Below are 16,429 nucleotides of genomic sequence, written 5' to 3' on the forward strand. Positions count from 1 at the left end.
TAAGGCGACAGCAATTCTGCGGAAATTACAAGATGAGGACCCTGACAAGTCCTATCGAGGCACTCTTGATGTCGTCCTTGACAACAGCACACGCTGGCTATCTCAATATTATATGATCGAGCGAGCAATTAAGCTCCTACGCTATCTGGAGGAGCTGATTGACATTACGATTCAATCAAGCAGGAAATTTCAACGACCCCGATCTACCCGTACCCAGCCGCCAAGCCAACTTCCTCGATGTCTTGAGGAAGCAAATCTACTGAGTGACGCAGACTGGGATGCCCTCAGTTGGTTCAGAGATATTCTTAGAATGTTCGATTCCTGTCTTCTGCGGCTTGAAGGGACTGTCAGCTCCGAGTTCGTAAGGGAGGCGTTGAAGCTCAATATGGAATTATTTGGCAGGTTGCCGTCGCATTCGAATTCCTCCTTTCTACGCTGGAGAAAGCAAAGACTGAGGCAACACACCGGGCGGAACCTAGTTACTATTCCTCGTGCGTCAATTCGGCCTGGACCAAGCTCAACAAGTACTACACCAAGCTTGATGAGACGCCAATATACTATGCAGCCACGGTTCTCCACCCCGGTATACAATGGTCGTTCTTGACAAAAGCCTACGGTGAGAAGGAGGAATGGCTTTTCGCGGCACGCCAGCTCATCCAAAAGCTCTGGGAAGAGGACTATCGCGACCTTCCCGCTCAGTGGGAAATCTCGAGCAGTAACCTTCCTGCCGCGGTGAGGGCGCGCGAGTACAATCCATTTGATTCCTTCCAAGACGAATTAATATCATCCACCCGCCATGGCCATGACGAAGCCACAGACGAACTGGAGAGGTGGTTGTCTACAAAGCAAGACATATACACAACATACGACAATCCTCTTGAATACTGGTCTGCGAAGCGATTTGAGTATCCGCGAGTGGCGAAAATTGTTGAAATGAGCATATTGTATTGATTAAAAAAGAAGAAAGACTAGCGCTAACCAGCGGAAGCTATCCCTTTGAGCGGTACAGCCCTTCGGCGGGGTCGCGACAGGGGTATAGGACCAATAAAAATGAATAAAACTAACGGTACTTCTCTCTATATACTAATTTGTATGGTGATAAAAGTCCCAGCAGTTTTAATTGTTACAAAGAGCTACCTAACAGACTTGGCAAATATCTTACAAACTTCCTGTACCCTGCACGTACTAGCCTTGTGACTAAGCAAAGTGGGGCGAGTGACTTCCTGAAGGGCTGTGCCGCTCAAAGGGATAGACAAGACATCCACATCCCAGCCACCAATGGATCGGAATAGCCATTGATCCGTCAAAAACAACGGATCTCAACAAAAATGGCGATTGACATCCTCTCTGTCCCAGCAATGGCTTCTGAGTGTGAGAGGACCTTTTCTTCTGCTGGTAGTATGGTTTCGCCCAAGAGGTCACGCTTAGGTGCAAGCACAATTGCCGTTACTCAGACGGTAAGGTCGTGGTTACGGGCTGGGCTGCTAGAAGGGTATGAAGGTTTGCTGAAGGAGGTGGGCGACGACACGGCCGAGGATTAGCCGACCGTCTATCTACCGAATCTATCTACATCTACATGTAGTCTACATCTATCTATCTACATTGCAAATCATGACTAAGCATCTACATCTATCTACATAAGATGCCGGTAGATAGATGTAGATAGATTCGCCAGCCTGGTAGCTTCTTTAGCAGCTTTGACCTCTGATACGCCATTTCGAACAAGGTTAATTGCAATAAGCATATCTTCTTCCACATAAGAAGGCATCTTGGGCGAAGACCGGATGAAAATCGTGATATTATATCGACTTTTTAAGTAATTCAATTGATGAAGGTTATGGTGTTGCGGCTGAAAGCGGGGTGACGGGATCGCGGGGTGACGAGATCCCGGTCCCGTGACTTAAAGACTACGTGGCTGGAACGCCGGAGGTTACCCTCCGGTTTTGATGTCAATCCTCGTTTCCTGTTGCTGTTTGTCTCGCAGATGGGCGTTTATTGACTGGGAGGACAAGTCCGTCGATTAATAGCTTTCATCCAGTCTGTTCAGACTTTCCATCCGGCGTGATGACCGTACTACTTTCACCCTCATTCGCCTCGAGTGCCAACTGATCATACTTCTTGGCCAGATTCTCCACTGTCTCCATCTGCCAATCCTCTTCCAGCATCACAATTGTCACCGGAAACGTCGATCTAACATATTGTGGGACCAGCGGTTGGTCATCCTTCCACGTCGTGTGTCGCCTCAGCGCGTCCATGTCTTCCTTCGTCATGCGGTCCCTTATCAGCCGGCACATGGCGGACGAGACGTATACGTGCTGGCCTTGGTCGTAGAGGCCTTTAACAGCGAGGAGAAGCGTTGCACGTAGGATTTTAAGAGTTTCCATATCATCCGGGGATACTGAGTCCCTATTCATGTTCTCGATGGTCGTATTTGCTAGGATGGAGAGGAAATAGGTCAGGTATGTGTCGCCGTGCTCGAAGCTGTGGCGTAGGTAGTAGAGACGAAGTACAGTTTCGAGGCATCTTAAAGCGTATGCAACAGCTTTAGAATGTTGAGTGTTATTATTAAGTGCTTTAACACCTGTCGATAGGCGTGGCGGCTTCATCCCTTCTTGCACCATTTGAGCGACTTTAAAGAGCAGAACGCAGTACTCCATGCTGCCTATATGTTAACCTCGAGGCTCGCGCAATATAGTCTTATTGCTGTTTTGGAACTTACTGCATTATGAGCTGGCACGGTAGCACTGCCTTGTGCGACTTGATGGGTTCTGGGAGAGCAATGTACCAGTCGTCGAGTACCTTTTGTAAACGATCAAGTTCGCTTGATGGCAAACTCCGCGCTGTTTTTTGGCCCGTAAACATAATACAGGTAATGCCATTTGAAATACGGCGTAGTTCCGTTTGAGCTCGATAGACATATCCAAAGTGCATTGGTACCAGTGTCGAATTGGGCGGGTATCTTAACCAGAGTTCCCCATACCACGAGGGTTCCTCGTCTAGGTCTGGCATAGGCGTCGCTGGAGGTCCTCTGATCAGGGAAGCCCTCATATTGTGGAAGGCCTGCAATCTATCGCCTATTCATCAGCCTTTCCCAGATTGTGTAGAACGTAGAGTAAGAAGACCCACGATTGCCAGCGATACAGGGCCCAAGCAGTAAATACACGGGCAGTCTTCGTTCTCCCTTCCGTTTGCTCCGGTGCAAAAAGCTTCAGGTTCTGCGCCAATTGAACCGACTGAAGCAGATAAGATATGCCGACCTGATCCATCCCATTCATGGTATAGATGGCATGCAACACCATTGCGGCGTGTAGAGTAGTGAGCTTGCACTTACCGCTCTCTAGCGCCCAGAGTCGTTTCGCCTCTGCGAGGAACCTGTAGCCCAGAGTTTCTGGTCTCCAGTACTGGGCACGGTGAGTGGCTTTACGATAACTATGCTGAGTGACGGATTAGCAAATCTACGTGTTATTGCGTTCTCGTGACCTACGCATGCCTCAGCTAGGACAGCGTTGACAAGTAAGGGAGAACAAAATCGAGTATCGCTGTCTCTCATGGCCTGGAGGAAGATGTCTTTCTGAAAACAAGTGTAATTCGCATAGTCATGGAGAAAGTATGCTCGCAAGAGTGCTCGCAGCAACTCATCGTCTGTCTCAACTGATGTCCACCTGGAAATTTGAATGTGCGGTATGTAAGGGTCCATCAGTTCTGCTATGTTATACGGCGTCATGTAGATGGTCTCAGGCTGGCTTGCCCAAGCCTCCGTTTGCTCTGCTGACTGCGGCAGAGCGTGAGACGTAATTTCGAATACTGTGGAGCCGAGATACGGGTTGTCCGGTGATAACAGAGCAGCAGGCATGGAAGTGGAATAAGGGAAATCATAATGAAGTCGTGTCCCTGGTGCCCATGCTGGTTGTAGCGGAAGGTCGCCGTCTTTCACCTGCCGCATGGTTGTGGCAACATCGGCGCCCTCGCGAAGTCTGCGAAGGATGCCCTGGACCTCTCGCTCCGGCAGATACGTCAAGAGGTAGCAGAGTTGTTCATAGATATTGGATTTTTCTCGTATCTCATCGTACTTCCGCTTTAGGTCCCAGTTTGCAGCCTGGTAATGGCATTGGACACCCCTGTTGATGCAACCCCTGCATCTCGGACGTTCGCCACAGCACTGCGTGGGAGAGATGGCGAGTTAGCGGGGCCGAACTTGTCAGATTTCTATCTAGAAGAAACATGAAAATGTGAAACTCTGCACGTGCCTTGACCTTTCGTTTCCGACACGATTCACAGGCGATCTTTGTCAGGTTGGCTCGAGGACGGAGATGGGATAGTAGAGATGGTCCCTGGTCGGAGCCAGAGCTGGTGCTCTCAGAAGTCGAAACTGGAGCTGGTACAAGTCTACGAAATCCGGGGACACTCGAAGGTATTCCGTTGTTGGCGAGAGATTGTAGTGGAGGGGAGGAGGACATTTGAGAGTGCGTAACACCATTGAGAGCAGTAGGGGACTAGGTAAAAATGCAACAATTTTATAGAAGTGAATCAACTCAATACTGTAATAACGAGCAGCGATTCGCCATCTTTATTTGCGTGATTGGCGAATATCATACCCCACATCAACAACACCGACAGCCTCTCAGCGTAATGGAGCGGGGCGGTGTTGCAGGAAGTGACGTCAATATGCGCTCACGCCGCAGCGCTGTCGACCAACAGCAGAGGAAGAGAGCTCAACAATCAAGCCGAGGGGCTTCGACAAGATCCTTATCAAGGATACTCGAGGTAATGGTCCATTCGAGGACCTCGAATACATACAGCTCCCCCTCCTGCTGACGAAACACGTAAATCCAGGTTTATACTGCAATGCGGTCAATTCGCATGCTATAATTAATATGAAAATACCTGTATATATCTGAGCATCTAAATAGATAACATCCTGGCTTTCTGCGATTTTTATTCACTTCTGGATATATTATCCCTTTGAGTGCCACAGCCCTTCAGTAGGTATCTCGACCCACTTTACCCCACGTACAAGAAGGTGACAAAAGCTCCGCCCCAAGCGCAGTTGAAAGGGCTGTCTTCGCCTGTAACTGGGCTACCTCTTTGGCGGTATAGCCATCTAATTCAGCAATTTCAATTGGCTGACAACCCTCTATCGCGGCTTGAGTACAAGTTGGCCTGTAGCGGCTTATTTACTTACTTTGATTGGTTATATATCCCTGTTGTGACGCTCCTGAAGGGCTGTGGCACTCAAAGGGATAACAGGAGAGGCAAGCCGGTCTTGGCTTGCGCATAGAGCCTTGAGGAACGAAAGTTTTGAGGTCGGAGGCAGAGGGGTTTCACGTCTCTAGAGTTAAAGTGGCATTTTCCATTTTATAGCTAGGTAATAGGCTAATTTGGTTTTGGTTTATTTTCCACCTGAGAGTATTGCAGCTGATTATTGTTCATGTTGTTATATTCCTTTTCTAGAATTCTTTTGGTAGGTTGGCGGCTTCGATGTGGCCGGTTTGGCGAGTCTGATGGTGAAGCGACGATTGAATCAAGGGCAGGCGTCGAAAGGTTCACCGAGGCAGGACCCTGCCTAGTAGTGTTTGGCTCGCTAGAGGAAGACGTTGAGGCTGAGGCAGGGAAAGGTTGAGTGACAGTGCTGCAACTGTCAGGCGTAGAGGAAAGGGCTGGGGCCGGCTGCAGCACACGCTGCCTCTTTGTTGGCGTCTGGGCATGGTCAGGATAGTGCCGCTTTAGCGGTGGTGTATCGGGCTGGCCTGAGGATGAAGTTGGAGGACTTGGTGGAAGAGGGCTAGGTGTAGCCAGTGAATAGCAGGCAGCGCGTATATCCTGGAAAGAAGAGGTAGCTGAGGATGCTTGTCGTTTTGGTGGCGCTGAGAGAGGCAAGACCGGTTGAGTTGTGGGGGTGGTGGTCTTGTCGAGAAAAGTCCAGGAATCGGGAACGACAATAAAGACATAGTCTCTTTGGAACCCTGGCGGATGGACCATAACGCGATGATCAAGCAGGCCAGCGACTTTCCCTGTGCAGGTGAATTGGGCGTTAGGCTGGAACTGGGAATCTCGCCTCTCGGTCATTTTCTTGCACAGGATGGCCCAGGGATTCGTGTGAATGGGAAAGATGACGAAGACCTGGAAAGGGTGGAAGCCTCTGAATGGAGGCTTGTCGGGGTTCCCAGGACCAAGATAAGTGGAAAGCTGGATGAAGCCGCAGCACTTCAGTTGGGTGGCGTCCAGACCTGGGAGGAGGTCCTGTCGCAGCAAGGAGTGACCAGGGCCGGTGACAGGGCCAGCGAAGGAAACGATGGGCGGGACACAGGGGAAGCTGTCCATGGAGGCGAAGAGCCTGGGAAGCACGCTTTGGGCATATATCAGACGAGTTCATTCGAGGATGTGCATGGTTTTTTTTTTTTTTGGGGGGGGGGGGGGTGCGTTATGACCTACGGCTGATAGCCTTGATCACGGACGATGAGGGCAGGCATCGTGTAGAGAAGGGTGCAGTCTGCATCCGATTCTAAACCGTCATGCTGCTCAACCTCCCACGCAAATGCGTACGGGTGGACGCGGCCATTCATGAAGAACCACTCTTCGATCCATTCTGAGGCAACAATAGGTTGATTGTAAATCGAGAGATTGAGACTGAAGAAGATGGATGTTGACGAGCCGTCAACGTCGGACCGCAAGGGCGCATATTCCGCAGCCAACAACCACGAGGGGGGAGGCAAGAAGATGCGGGCGAGCGTTTCGGCATTGAGGCCCTTGATGCGATGCTGATCCTGGTGAGCAAATCTAGAGGGGCAGTCTGGTTGGGCGAAGAACATCATAGACATATCGCCGCCAGTTCCCCTTTGGGTGTCGAGCGGCTTTCGAAGGTGGGGCGAAGCATGGGCGACGGGCGAAGAGGAAGACATGATATGTTCCACATAGATTGAATGACTGTTGTGGCTATAAGTGGGGGATTAAACGGCAGCTGTCGCGCGGCACGTCTATATGGTTAACTAACGACTGGGCAGAAGATCCCTCAGTGATTCGGGTAAGGAATGACTCTTCGATTCCGCCAGAAAGAGTGGTAAACCAGGCTGTTCTATATCCTAAAGGATATCCGTTCGATACCGCACTATCTCCGTGTTGAGACGGACATATATATATAGATAGTAAACTAGGCTGTTCTACATCCTAGACGATATCCGTTCGATACCGGACTGTTCCCGTGTTGAGACGGTGAGTGACGCAACGGCTCCCGAGCTCAACGGGGCCGTTATATATAGTAGATGATATCTGTTTACGGGACTGCTCCGTGTTGAGACGGTGAGTGATGTAATGGCTCCCGAGCTCCGTGATCTTGACAGGAGCTATGTATTGCGCGAAACGGTAACACACAGCTCCTGCGGCCATCCTCCCCAAAATCACGGAGGGACGCGGAGGAGAGTATAGTATTGAAATGGCCGCTTTTGACGAAGTTGCAGTGACGAAATGCTTGCGTGGACGGGCCGAGACTGGGACAATGGACGCATAGAGGCAGGGCAATGGGGTTGTAAAGGATTACTAGTGGCTATTTGGGTACTGCAGGAAAATAGGATGTAGAAACGACGACCGCGGCTACGGGGGCAGTCGTCGGTGGGAAGTGGCCCGTATCCAAGGAGCAGCGTTGTCAACAAGCGGGATTGTTCAATTGAAGTAGCGTGGAGTTCCCGACGTTGAGGCAGCAGCAGCAGCATGGTGGAGAATCCTGGCCCGTAAGGTGCGCATGTTGGGCGGAGAGGGCGAAGTAGCCACGGCAGGAGCGGGCCTTGATGTGGTAGGAGGTGGTACCGAGGGGAACTATAATACGCGGGACGATAAGCCAAGATCGCCGTCGAGATATGACAGTCTGGCAAAAGCGGATCCCGTGTTTAGACCTATCCAACCCAAACAGTCATCCGTCGAAGAGATCTCTCGAAGGGAGCAAGCGGAAGCCGTTGCGCGGTTACTGCCCAAGAGGCGCCGGCGAGGCGGTCGGCTGCCAAAGAGAAGACCAGACACAAGCGGTGCCTCCAATACAGGAGGTTCGGGACAGTATCCAGTGTTGACCCGCGTACAACATGATGCTGCGGCCGGGTCAGCGGACGCTTCGCTGAGCGGACAGAGTCTGCAGCCAAGGGTGGTGGGTGGTTCATCTCGGGTGGCGGTTGCCGAGCCTGTGCTGTTTCATCGGCACGTTTTGCCCAAGGAGAGTCGACGAGGAGATGAAGATGGAGATGGTATGGCTGCGGTTGTTCAACGAAAGCGCCGAGGGGGAAGACCGGTAACCAGGATAATGCTTCGGACTGAAGATGTTCACCAGCGCCCCACACGGCCTATCCAGCCTAGAGAGAAAGAGGGTATAGCAGGAGATGCGCATTTAGTCGGATGGTCGTCGCCAAGGCTACCACATCAGACTGCTTGTGAAGAAGCAGATCAGCCACGGAGAGACGATGCCACGGATCCGAGGCAGCTCGGGTGGCAGGGAAAGAGGACCGGTCACCCTGGCGGAGACCAGCCTCTGAGAAAACAGATTCGAGCCGGAATGCGGGGACAGGGAAGACGAGATCTTCAAGCTGAAGACCTCGCCAGTGTGTTGACCTTCTTAGAGGAAGAGTTTGCTGTAAAAGAAAGATTGTCCAACGAGCAGACGTGGTGTGCGCCAATACCGCACGAGAGAAAGGTGTCGACCGTGCAAGGCTTCTATAAAGCGTTCCACGATGCGAACGCGTTACCAATATGGACTTGCACGTTGTGCTACCGTAAGCGCACGAAAAGTGAGTTAAGAGAGATAACATGGAACGAATGGGTGTCGAGCTGCGTCGAAAAGGGCTCTCGCTCGCCATTTTCATGTCATAGATGCTTTCCCGTAGGTGAGGCGATCTCGGGCTGTGTGGAGTGTGTACGTGGTTTGAGGCGGGGTGCCCTGTCGCCCGCGGCTCAGCTTCACAGACGTATTGGGTGCGAACACATGTTTCCCGATGAGCTCAAGGACCTCACGCCGGTTGAGGAGAAGCTCATCGCGATGAATTCGTGTTATGGGTTTGTCACCAGGTACAGCATCCCGAGCAGCCAGAAGCAGACCGCAAAGTACCCGAAGCATATCAAGGGCCACATTACGGTGTTTCCGAATAACGTGCAGGAGCTGGCCACGAAAGTGCTTCCTCATCCGCTCGTGCAAGTCATGGAAGAGATCCATGTCTCGTGGCAGGGTGCGGAGAAGCCAGCACCAAGCGACTTGTCAGGCCTATTGTCAGTGAGGCGACGAGCCGTTGAGAGGGCTCTTGTGTGGCTTAGGAAGAACAATCCGCATTACGCCGAGATCGAGATTGATGTGGCTGAGATGGAGAGCTGGGGCGCGCCGCCGCATGGGGGTGCCGTCGGCGGTGTATGATTTGCATGGAGCGGAACGAGCCAACGGCATGGGAGAAGACACGAACGGCACAAGTCGTTCCCCCCACGGAGCGCGGCATAGATGAGGAGGGTTTGGTGGAGATTGAGGAGATCTTGGCGTCGCTCAACCAAGGACAAGACATTCCGAATGGCGGGATAGAATTGCTGGGGCCGAACGAAGACGAAGGACGCGATCAGGGCGAGAGCGAGTCCGAGAAGTTAGGGAAGCCGATCAACGAAGTCACTTCGTCGGGCATGTTTGCTCTGGATGCAGCGCCGGATGTAGCGGATGTGGAGAAGCTCTTGTTCGCCTGCAACGTCGTGAACGGAGATGCGGCCGGTAACGCCAACACGGGGCCGAGAACAGAGTTGGGATCGGTGGAAAGGCGGCGACGACATGTTGACGCCTGTGAACCGTACATTCATGTTTCTCGCGGGGATGATTTCGCCGACTCATTCGATGCCTCGTTCTTCGCGAAGACCTTCCCTACACTGCTACCGTTCGGCGTCGGAGGGCCACGGCTGGTCGAAGAAGCCATCCTAGGCGCGGAAGGAGATGCCGATAAGCACGGGGTAGAAACGGCGGCCCAAGACCTCATTTCATCCCGGAACATGAGTCTGCGAGCGTGGGCCGATGTAGTGTTGCGGCGCCACGGTGGTCGGTTTGCGACGCACCACATATTTGCATTCCTTGTGTTCAACATGAGCGTGCGGTCGAAGAACCGGCGCGTGAGCATGCTAAGCGTGACGAGAAAAAATTTCCGAAAGGCAGAGGGCATTATACAGTCGCTGTCTGCAGAGAGGTTAGCAGCGGCGAGGGTCGACTTGGAGAGCTCAGGCAAAACGACCGATGAGGCTGTGAAGGAGCTTCTGAGAAGCCTCTCCCTGTACGGCTTCCGGTAGCCTATGTCTAGGGAAAGCCGCTTGAGTATGCGGCGGAAGATACAGTCGCTAATCCTCCGCTATGGTGTACCGGTGATATGGTTCACGCTCAACCCGAACGATATTACAAACCCGGTGAAGCTGCGGCTTGCAGCATACCGCACCCGTGAACCTGATGCGGCCGAGGCTTTCTTGAAGAGCCTCGACATGTCGTACAAACGTGTGCGGCTGGCCATTTCGGACCCCATGAGCTCTGCCATCTTTTTCCACCGAGAGATGACGTTATTCTTCGAGCATTATGTAAAAGTGGGAGGGGAGTCAGTATTTGGGCGCATCAGCCATTATTATGGTGCCGTGGAGACCAACGAACGAGGAGCGCTTCACATCCACGGGTTGCTTTGGTTGCATGGGAACTCGCATTTGAGCTCGACGGTTCCCGATACCGAGGGCGAGGACCAAGCCACGTGCCGTGACCGTATCATCCAATACATAGATAGTGCCTTCTCCGAGGTATGGCCCAAGATGAGTTGCTGACAATATAATAGTCGAGCGAGGCCAAACTAATATTGCAATCTAGGACCTGGACCAGGAAGCGTTTTGCGCCGTCCAAGCGGAGCGATCGGTAACATCGGACATCTCGTCCCTGCTGGGCAATAGGGAGCAGTTTTCGGCTGCATTTGATGAGGAAGCCAACTTTTGTGCCGGCGCAACACAGATCCATACTCACAGCCCAACTTGTGTCAAGTATTCCTTGAGCAAGGACAAAAGAGCAAAGAAGCGTGGCCTTTGTCGGTTTCAGGCGCCGTGGAGACTAGTCGAGAAGACTGCTTTTACGGCAGATGGCGTGTTGCATATCCGCAGGAGGCATAGCATGGTAAATCGGTGGAACAAGGCCATCGCCGTGGGGCTCCGCCATAATCACGATATCTCCTTCATAGCGACGCAGCGGAAGACCATGGCCCTCGTCTATTACATCACGAACTATGCGACCAAAGTAGAGGACCCGGTGTGGAAACGCGTGGTTGCCGCAGCAGAACTGCTGCCCCTCGTCTCAGCGGCCGGTGGAACGGAGGATCGTGGGGAGGATCGTGGAAGCAATGCCGCGGGTGACGACGGTGCTGGGAATAGGACGCGACAGTTCTTGATGAGGGTGGCGAACCGCGTGTTCACGGAGCGTTCTTTATCGCAGGTCGAGGTCGTTGCACATCTTGTGGGATACCCGACCGAGTTCAGTAATAGCAACGCCTGGACGTTCCTGAACGTCTCTCTGCTCTACTGGCATGTCTTCCGGCGATGGCGACACCTCCGGCAAGAGAGCGGGACCGAGGTTGCAAACGATTCCGTGGACGAGTCGATAGTTGTGGAAGAAGCAGGTGAAAGGATTAGCTATGCTGAGGCATACCAGCACCGGGGAGACGTTTTGCGAAGCCTATGCCTCTATGACTATGTTTCGCTCGTCAGACTCAAACGAGTCAGTAAAGATGAGATCCCTGCCGCTTGGGGAGAGGTGTCATTCGAGAACGAGTGGGGTCCTGGAAGAGGCTGGTTGCAGGTGCTGAGGCGGCCGGGAAAGCACGCCAGCGTCTGCCTTGATGGCTACCTGAGCAAGGATTTCGATCAGGATGACGAAGAGCCGTGCTATCGAAGGTGGGTCTGCCGCCGCCGACAGAGTGTAAAGGTCGTGTTGAAGAGGCTAACCTCCATGTGCTGGAAGAGCAGCGGTGCAGCACCTTGCGCTATTTGTGCCATGGGAGTCTTTTCTGTGCCGAGAAACGGACGACATCAACAGCATATGGGCGCGGGCACGAGAGGCGCTGCCTCCTAGAATATCATGCCTCGTTGATAATGTGCAACTGCTCCGACGATCGGCTGAAGACGCAAAACGCGACGCCCGGCAATGGGCAGCGTCATCTGGCGACGGTGAACTCACGGCCACACATGCCCACCAGGACAGGGCAGGCGAGGCGAGTGAAGAAGCCACATCGGCGTACCAGTCTGACAGCGTCGGAAATGCAACTCGTCTGATTGATGTTGTGAGGGGTGCAGTTGGTGCGGCCCAGATCACGGCGGGCTCGCCAGAGCTCATGGGAATGATGCAGCAGCTTTGTCACTTTCAGCAATCAGCATTATGCTCGACTGTTGAGCTCCAGGCCACCATAACACCCGAACCGGGGGAAAGACGGGTAAGCATACGAGGGAACCGATTTTCCGGGGTCGTAGTACCACCACAGGGCCAGGTCAAGGCCATCAAGTCGCAGCAGATCTGTGCGTCCAGAGAGAAGGAGAAAATGATCCAGGGTATACAAAGTACCGTCGCGGCCCACGGGACCGATCGCAGCGCAGTGGTGCAGAGTTTGCTCACCGGTTTTGGAGAGGAGGATATCCAAATGACGGCGGCGGATTTGGAAGGGACGGCAGTCCATGCAAGTCCGAGCATGGAAGTCCACTTTGGTGCATCGACGTCTTTCCTCGAGGCGGGAAAGGCTCTGGTAGCGCGGTTTACACTGAATAAGAGGCAGGCGATCGCTTTCCTTATATTATGCCGCCAACTCGACCTGATCCATGGTGGGGAGAAAAGGGAGAAAAGTGATATCAGTCAGCTCTGCCAGTTCGTCGGCGGAGAGGGCGGAACCGGCAAGTCGAGAGTCATTGAGGCGCTAGTCGAGCTCTTTGCATCAAAGGGCATTTCGAACCGCCTGTTGATCACGGCGACGTCAGGGACTGCCGCAGCGCGGATCAACGGCATCACAATTCACTCAGCCTGCGGGTTCTCCAAGGACCAAGCGGTGGGCGCGAACTTGGCCAAAGATCTCGACGGCGTGCGATTGCCGAAACAGGCGGAGCGATTCGTCCATGGACAGTCGCGAATGGACTGGCAGGACAAGGCAATGTTGGTCATCGATGAGGTGAGCATGCTCGGAGCTCGGACGCTGTACGCCGTGAATGAGCAGCTCTGCAGGCTGCGCGGATCGCAGCAGGATTTTGGGGGCATACCCATCGTTCTCTTCTGCGGAGACTTCCATCAGTTTCGTCCTGTACAGGAAAGGTCGATCCTTCTTCCCAGTATGGTCGTCTCATGGGACGAAGACAACTCGTTCAAGGCCGAGCAACGGCACCAGCATGACAAGGCGCACGCGCTGTGGAAGAAGTTCACGACGGTTGTCATGCTGGATGAACAAGTGCGTGCGGCAGGAGATCCGGTTTTGCAGAGACTGCTGAAGCGGATCCGACTGGGTGTGCAGGATCGCACGGATTTAGAACTGCGCAACTCAAGGTGCTACCGGGAGGATAGGCGGATCCCATGGGAGACGGGCATCACCGTGGTGACACCACTGAATAGGAACCGGTGGAACCTAAATATGGAGGCAACCTTGGCGTTCCAGATCCTGCAGCGGTCAATAATGCGAATCTTCATCTCCGAGCACAAATGGAAGGATGGCCTGCCGACGGAGGAAGAAGCCATCATGATGCTAAACCAGGGCGACGATAGCGTGATACCGGTACCAGCCATCTTCATGTTCGTGCCGGGGATTCCTGTCGTTGTGAACCACAACACCCACCAAGGGCTGAAGTTGGTCAACGGTGCCAGCTACACTGCTCTGGAGGTCATCCTCGACGAGACCCACCCGGGCCATCGGATCTCGGCCGACATGATGATCCACTTCGGGCCGCCAGCGGGGATAATCCTAGAGTCAGAGACAACAAAGGATATCCACTTCGCCGGGATGCCGTCCGGCACGGTTCTCTTGACGCCCATGAGCGTTAGAATCCAATGCCAGCGAAAGAGGCCGTGGCAGCGCAACGACGTCAGCCGGAAGGGTTTGCCGTGCGCGGCGGCTTTTGCGTGCACAGACTACAAGGTGCAGGGCAGGACGCTCGAGCGCGTAGCACTGGAGTTGCGCGGGACGAGGACGACGAATGTCGACGGACGCATCGTCCCCTCGCAGTGCGACCCGTACAGCCTGTATGTGCAGCTGTCGCGATGCTCGTCGCTGGATGGCATTATGCTCGTGTCTAAGGTACGGGAGAGAGACTTGGTGGGCAACTGCGTCCCCCCGGAGATGACTGCCGCGCAGGCGAGACTGGAGCAACTGAGCAATAGGACCATTCGGGAGGCTATGCGCTGGTTGGACGACGATTCCTAAGGCTAGGGGGCCTGCGTTCGGCGACGTTGTCGAGACGAAATGGGAGAGGGGAAAGGGCGGGGAAGCGTTACAGGAAGCGTTATAGGATAGGAAAAGCGGGAGGGCTCTTCTGGAAGACACAAACGGTCTCCTCTCCTCGTCACGCGTTCGAGCCAGAGCCAGACGGGTCGAACAGGCACGCACAAAGGAAGAGCTAGACGGACGCAAACCACCAATCACAAAGGCTGTTCAAAGTTTTAAAGGTCGCGGGGCGAAGCTGGCACGCGGCGTTTTAATTAGTTCCCAGCGGTTTTAGTTTTGACCAATGGAAAGCGAGCATTCCGACCCTGAGCGGCGGGTGGGGCATAAGGGCCTTTCGTTCCTCAAGGCACTAACCTACGCCGGTATGCTTCTCTACAGCAGTTCATATGAAGCTCTGATTGGGGATTTTGTGCAGGCCATCCCTGTCAACTAAAGAACATCAAAAGCAGAGCCTCCAGTCAAATACCAGCTATCATCGCGTTTACTATACTTTATTAAGAAACAAAATCTATAACGATAATCTGGGGTTGGTTTTACATATTTACGAGTTTTTAGATGTATCGTACCACTTGTCGCGGGTGACCTGGAGTTCGTCAGTTGCTCAATCTCATGCTAGCGCCCTTTTATTTCCCACCTAAAGGAGTTGGTCGGTTGCGAAACAAGGTGGGGCATAACTGCTAGACCTAATTCCGTCAGCAGTTAGCCAATGGGAGCCCATAGTCTTGTACCTCCCCTCATGCAAGTTTATCCCCGCTCTGAGTCAGCATCTCCGTCTTTCCTATCTAGCCTCTCTCTGATTCTCCCACGCTTTCGATGTTTTGGGCCCCAGTCGTTGAATAGCTGGAGGCCGTAGCCTTGCATATATTTCAATGCCGCAACCCGTCACTAAGAACGTCAAATATGATGGCAAACAGAACTTCCAATTTCTCAGATTCCTCGAACTTGTCAACACACGAATCAAGTCAGGGAACTGATCTCCGACCTTTGCTCCCAGCTCCGCGCTCTCATCCGGCAGTGGCCCATGCCGGGCATCGAACAGCTCCCTTAGCACGAAGAAGAGTTTCTACATCTTTAGCTTGCGAGTCCTGTCGACGACGGAAAAGCAAGGTATGCCACTACCAAACTCTGTCCCTTAGCCCTCGGGAAGTAGCCCTTCTCTTGGAGGTTCATATAAACGTGGGTTGAATGGTTTGCATAGTGCAACGGTGCTCGGCCGACATGTTCTCAGTGTCGAGCAAAGCACATCGATTGTGTTTATTGGCAAACATCTGAGGGTAATTTTAGGGAAAGGTTAGAAGCGCTTGAAGTGTCGCATCCTGCTGCCGTTGTCTATCGTGCTATACAGACTCGGCCAGAGGCCGAAGTCCACGAGATTGTCCGTCGCATTCGAGCCGGTGCTGATGCCGAGGCTATCGCGCGTCAACTCAGCACAGCCGATCTCCTTCTTCAAGTTCACCTGGACCCGAAACCAGATGTCGCTATCAGTTTCTTTACTCACCCCTGAAGCCCTTATACTTGCAAACTCCGACGAACCTTTTATACACTCCTTGATTCACGAATGGAATGAAAACGATCACGCCGGCAATGTCAGTGTCCCCCGGCTGTCGGAATCCGAAGAAAGTTATAAAGCCCAGTACTTGAGGCCGGTTCACGCAGCCTCTATTGCCGACCCTAGAATAGATGAAGTTGTTCCTTCAAAGTGGACTACTTGGGTATGGCCTAGAGACCGGCCCCCCTTTGCCTTACCCTATCCACCCGTGGTGCCAGAGGGTCAGGCACGGGGGGTAGCCTGACCAGGCAAAGGGTCGGTTGACTGAGGAAAAGAAAGATACCTTATTTAATAAGAGATAGCTTAATAAAAGAAAGTATCTAGATTTTAAAAAGCTCTGTGATATTCGCGGAGAAATTTGGAGACAGAGATACCTTCTATGTCATACTAATTGCTATGGAAATATATGTTATTTTATTCCCCAGTCAGCCGACCCTTTTCCCTATCACCG

General features: G+C 52.9%; 4 protein-coding genes across 4 annotated transcripts; 3 read left to right on the forward strand and 1 right to left on the reverse strand.

The window, feature by feature from the left end:
• Window positions 1–5,232: 5,232 nt before the first annotated feature.
• FOXG_06605 (uncharacterized protein) lies at window positions 5,233–7,702 on the reverse strand. Its single transcript, XM_018385299.1, has 2 exons — window positions 6,433–7,702; window positions 5,233–6,346 (listed from the first exon to the last, which is right to left on the reverse strand). Exons 1-2 carry the CDS (start codon window positions 6,897–6,899, stop codon window positions 5,374–5,376), a joined length of 1,440 nt encoding a protein of 479 aa, XP_018242581.1. The 5' UTR covers window positions 6,900–7,702; the 3' UTR covers window positions 5,233–5,373.
• A 1,257-nt stretch (window positions 7,703–8,959) lies between these two features.
• Window positions 8,960–9,382, forward strand: FOXG_06606 (uncharacterized protein; the record flags this gene model as incomplete). The annotated part of the gene is made up of 1 exon (XM_018385300.1): window positions 8,960–9,382. One exon carries the CDS (start codon window positions 8,960–8,962, stop codon window positions 9,380–9,382), a length of 423 nt encoding a protein of 140 aa, XP_018242582.1.
• Window positions 9,383–9,387: 5 nt separating this feature from the next.
• Window positions 9,388–10,284, forward strand: FOXG_19321 (uncharacterized protein; the record flags this gene model as incomplete). Its single annotated transcript, XM_018399529.1, has 1 exon — window positions 9,388–10,284. One exon carries the CDS (start codon window positions 9,388–9,390, stop codon window positions 10,282–10,284), a length of 897 nt encoding a protein of 298 aa, XP_018242583.1.
• A 3-nt stretch (window positions 10,285–10,287) lies between these two features.
• Window positions 10,288–15,008, forward strand: FOXG_19322 (uncharacterized protein; the record flags this gene model as incomplete). Its single annotated transcript, XM_018399530.1, has 3 exons — window positions 10,288–10,773; window positions 10,841–11,910; window positions 11,978–15,008. The coding sequence occupies 3 exons, from the start codon at window positions 10,288–10,290 to the stop codon at window positions 14,406–14,408; spliced, it is 3,987 nt and encodes a 1,328-aa protein (XP_018242584.1). The 3' UTR covers window positions 14,409–15,008.
• Window positions 15,009–16,429: the final 1,421 nt, after the last annotated feature.

The sequence above is a fragment of the Fusarium oxysporum genome, chromosome 3 (genome assembly GCF_000149955.1).
Source record: "Fusarium oxysporum f. sp. lycopersici 4287 chromosome 3, whole genome shotgun sequence".
Taxonomy (NCBI): Eukaryota; Fungi; Ascomycota; class Sordariomycetes; order Hypocreales; family Nectriaceae; genus Fusarium; species Fusarium oxysporum.

Excerpts from the sequence above, each read along its gene's own strand:
- FOXG_06605 (XM_018385299.1), bottom strand. The coding sequence starts at position 6,899 with ATGTCTTCCTCTTCGCCCGTCGCCCATGCTTCGCCCCACCTTCGAAAG. Across the intron at positions 6,347-6,432 it reads CGTGATCAAGGCTATCAGCC|CGTGCTTCCCAGGCTCTTCG; the intron begins GTAGGTCATAAC and ends ATATGCCCAAAG.